The sequence below is a fragment of the Pyrgilauda ruficollis genome, unplaced genomic scaffold (assembly GCF_017590135.1).
Source record: "Pyrgilauda ruficollis isolate IOZ18807 unplaced genomic scaffold, ASM1759013v1 scaffold1941, whole genome shotgun sequence".
Lineage (NCBI taxonomy): Eukaryota > Metazoa > Chordata > Aves > Passeriformes > Passeridae > Pyrgilauda > Pyrgilauda ruficollis.
The window spans coordinates 11,021-13,920 of record NW_024518552.1 but is presented as its reverse complement, the minus strand read 5'-3'; the positions used below and the strand labels follow the sequence as shown (position 1 = coordinate 13,920).

Genomic DNA, 2,900 nt, shown 5'->3' with positions numbered 1-2,900 from the left:
GACCCGGGCAGGCCCTGGAGTGGGTTGCGAGCATCAGCAGAAGCAGCGGCAGCACCGACTACGCGGATTCGGTCAAGGGCCGGTTCACGATGGCGAGCGACAACGGGCAGAGCTCGGTGACGCTGACCGTGAACAGCCTCAAGGACGAGGATTCCGGATCCTATTTCTGTGCCAAAGCTGCTGGTGCTAACGCAGCCCTTACTGGTTATCGTGTTGGCCCCGCCCCCTTTGCTGTGTCCCCACCTGTCCCCATTTTTCTCAGAGCCTCCCCCCAAACCTCAAACTTGACTCCATCCTTGTCCCCATGTCCTAACACAGGACTGGTCCTGCCCCAAATTCTCTGCTCTTGGGCTCAAAGTGACCCAAATCTTGATCTTCAGCCTGAAATCTCCACCTTTAGGACACAGTTCTGAGGAACAAACGATGAGACTCTGCATTGGCTGGTGGGCTCGAAGTGGGTGTGGCCAGCTTGAAAAAGGGACTGGACCCACCTGACGAGGACAGCAGGAGCAGGAGGAGGAGGATGAGGAGGTCTAAGGGTCGGAATTTGAGACCAAAAGTCAGGATTTGGGGTCAGTGTTTGAGCTGTTCCCATCCCCATCTCCCCTTGTTCCCGCAGGGCTCCGGGCGGCCGTGACCCTGCTGGAGTCCGGGGGGACCTCCAGCCCCCCGGGGGGTCCCTGCGCCTCCTCTGCCGAGGGTCCGGGTTCAGTTTCAGCAGTTTTGGGATGGGCTGGGTCCGCCAGAGACCCGGGCAGGGGCTGGAGTGGCTCGCAGGGATCACCAACAATGGTTACACCGACTACGCGCCATCGTTGAAGGGCCGGGTGACGATCTCCAGGGACAACGGGCAGAGCTCGGTGACGCTGACCATGAACAGCCTCAAGGACGAGGACTCCGGATCCTATTTCTGTGCCAAAAGTACCTATGCTGGTAATTGGGGTGCTGTTGGTGATGTTGAAGATGCCAGTGGTGGATCCCTGGGCCCATCTCGGTGTCCCCCCCGTCCCCAAACCCAGACCCTTCCCCCAACCCTCAGCTCTCGGCCCTTTGTCCCAATTCTCCCCCATTTGCACCAATGCTCAGCACTGACCCCAAAACCTCGCCGGCTTCGGTCCCAAAACTCAACCATTGGCCCCAAACCTTCACCCCGGCCCCAAAACTCAACCATTGGCCCCAAACCTTCACCATGGCTTCCAGTTGGCCTCCAACCAATCAGGGCCTGGGAGCCAGGGGAGATTTGGGTGAAATGGCCAAAATTGGCCGAAAGTTGGGGGGGCAGGGGGCACTCCGAGAGGGGGTGGGGCCAGAACTGTCACTTTCACTACGACCAGGATCAGCCGTGTAAGCCCCCGTGGATTTGGCACTGAAATAGGAACCGGAGTCCTCGTCCTTGAGGCTGTTCATGGTCAGCGTCACCGAGCTCTGCCCGTTGTCCCTGGAGATCGTCACCCGGCCCCTCAACGATGGCGCGTACTCGATGAAACCACCATCCCTGTGGATCCTTGCCAGAAATTCCAGCCCCTGCCCGGGTCTCTGGCGATACCAGGCCATCCCAAAACTGCCGAAACTGAACCCGGACCCTCGGCAGAGGAGGCGCAGGGACCCCCCGGGGGGCTGGAGGTCCCCCCCGGACTCCAGCAGGGTCACGGCCGCCCGGAGCCCTGCGGGAAAAAGGGGAGATGGGGATGGGGGCATGGATTGGCTGTGGCCCAGAAGTGGGTGTGGCCAGATGGAAAAAGGGACTGGACCCACCTGGCAAGGCCAGCAGGAGAAGGATGAGGAGGATGAGGAGGTCTAAGAGTCAAAATTTGGGTCAAGAGTCAGGATTTGGGTCAATGTTTGAGCTGTTCCCATCCCCATCTCCCCTTTTTTCCTGCAGGGCTCCGGGCGGCCGTGACCCTGCTGGAGTCCGGGGGGGACCTCCAGCCCCCCGGGGGGTCCCTGCGCCTCCTCTGCCGAGGGTCCGGCTTCAGTTTCGGGAATTTTGACATGTACTGGATCCGTCAGAGACCCGGGCAGGGCCTGGAGTGGGTCGCGTGGATCTACTACAATGGTGCCAGCACCAACTACGCGCCATCGTTGAAGGGCCGGGTGACGATCTCCAGGGACAACGGGCAGAGCTCGGTGACGCTGACCATGAACAGCCTCAAGGACGACGATTCCGGATCCTATTTCTGTGCCAGATGTTACACCAGTGGTTGTGGTAATGCTGCTGATGCTTATGCTGTTGGTACTGGCCGTGGTCCCAAGGCCTCTCCTTTGTGTTCCCAAATGTCCCAGAATTCTCTGATCCTAGCCCAAGTCCCAGCCCTTCTCCTCATACCTTGGCCATTTTCCCCCCAAACTCCAGCCCTGCTGCCCCAAATCTCGATTTTTCCCCCCAGTTTTGCCCATTTCTCCCAAATCTCGTCCTTCCCCTCACCCTCGGGCCGTTTACCCAGAACCGTCCCCCAAATCTCAGCTTTTCACCCCAGAGTTCCGCTCCCTTCCCTTGTGACCATCGGCCTGAAAATCCCTCTGGGGCAGCCCCAAATCTGCACCCCGGGCACCAAACCCCGCTGTGGGCACCGAATCCTGAGGGTTTGGCACAAAAACTGGCACCAAGTGTGGGGATGAGAGCTGAGATTCTGGGGAAAAATGGCGGAGATTTGGGGCAGAAGGAATTCAGAGCTGGGAGAGGGGACAGGAATGGGGTCAGGGATTGGGGTTGGGGGAAAGGTCGGGGACACGGGGACAGGGATGGGCTCAAAACTCTCAGCAGCAGCATTACCATAGTAACCACCAGCAGCTTTGGCACAGAAATAGGATCCGGAATCCTCGTCCTTGAGGCTGTTCATGGTCAGCGTCACCGAGCTCTGCCCGTTGTCCCTGGAGATCGTCACCCGGCCCTTCAACGA

General features: G+C 59.5%; 3 gene segments (V, D, J or C); 2 read left to right on the top strand and 1 right to left on the bottom strand.

Annotated features, from left to right (window-relative positions):
* Positions 1-89: 89 nt before the first annotated feature.
* Positions 90-1,092, top strand: LOC121352733. The segment is given in 3 exon segments: positions 90-183; positions 620-933; positions 1,040-1,092. Coding segments are annotated over 3 exon segments (461 nt in total).
* Positions 1,093-1,215: 123 nt separating this feature from the next.
* On the bottom strand, positions 1,216-1,801 carry LOC121352732 (the record flags this gene model as incomplete). The annotated part of the segment is given in 2 exon segments: positions 1,216-1,664; positions 1,756-1,801. Coding segments are annotated over 2 exon segments (495 nt in total), but the record flags the coding sequence as incomplete, so codon positions are not given.
* Positions 1,802-1,881: 80 nt separating this feature from the next.
* The window catches only part of LOC121352731, a gene marked incomplete at its 5' end in the record, with an annotated part of 2,304 nt that continues 1,285 nt past the window's right edge, over positions 1,882-2,900 (top strand). Inside the window, 1 exon segment of the V gene segment in view lies at positions 1,882-2,229. Coding sequence covers positions 1,882-2,229 — 348 coding nt within the window.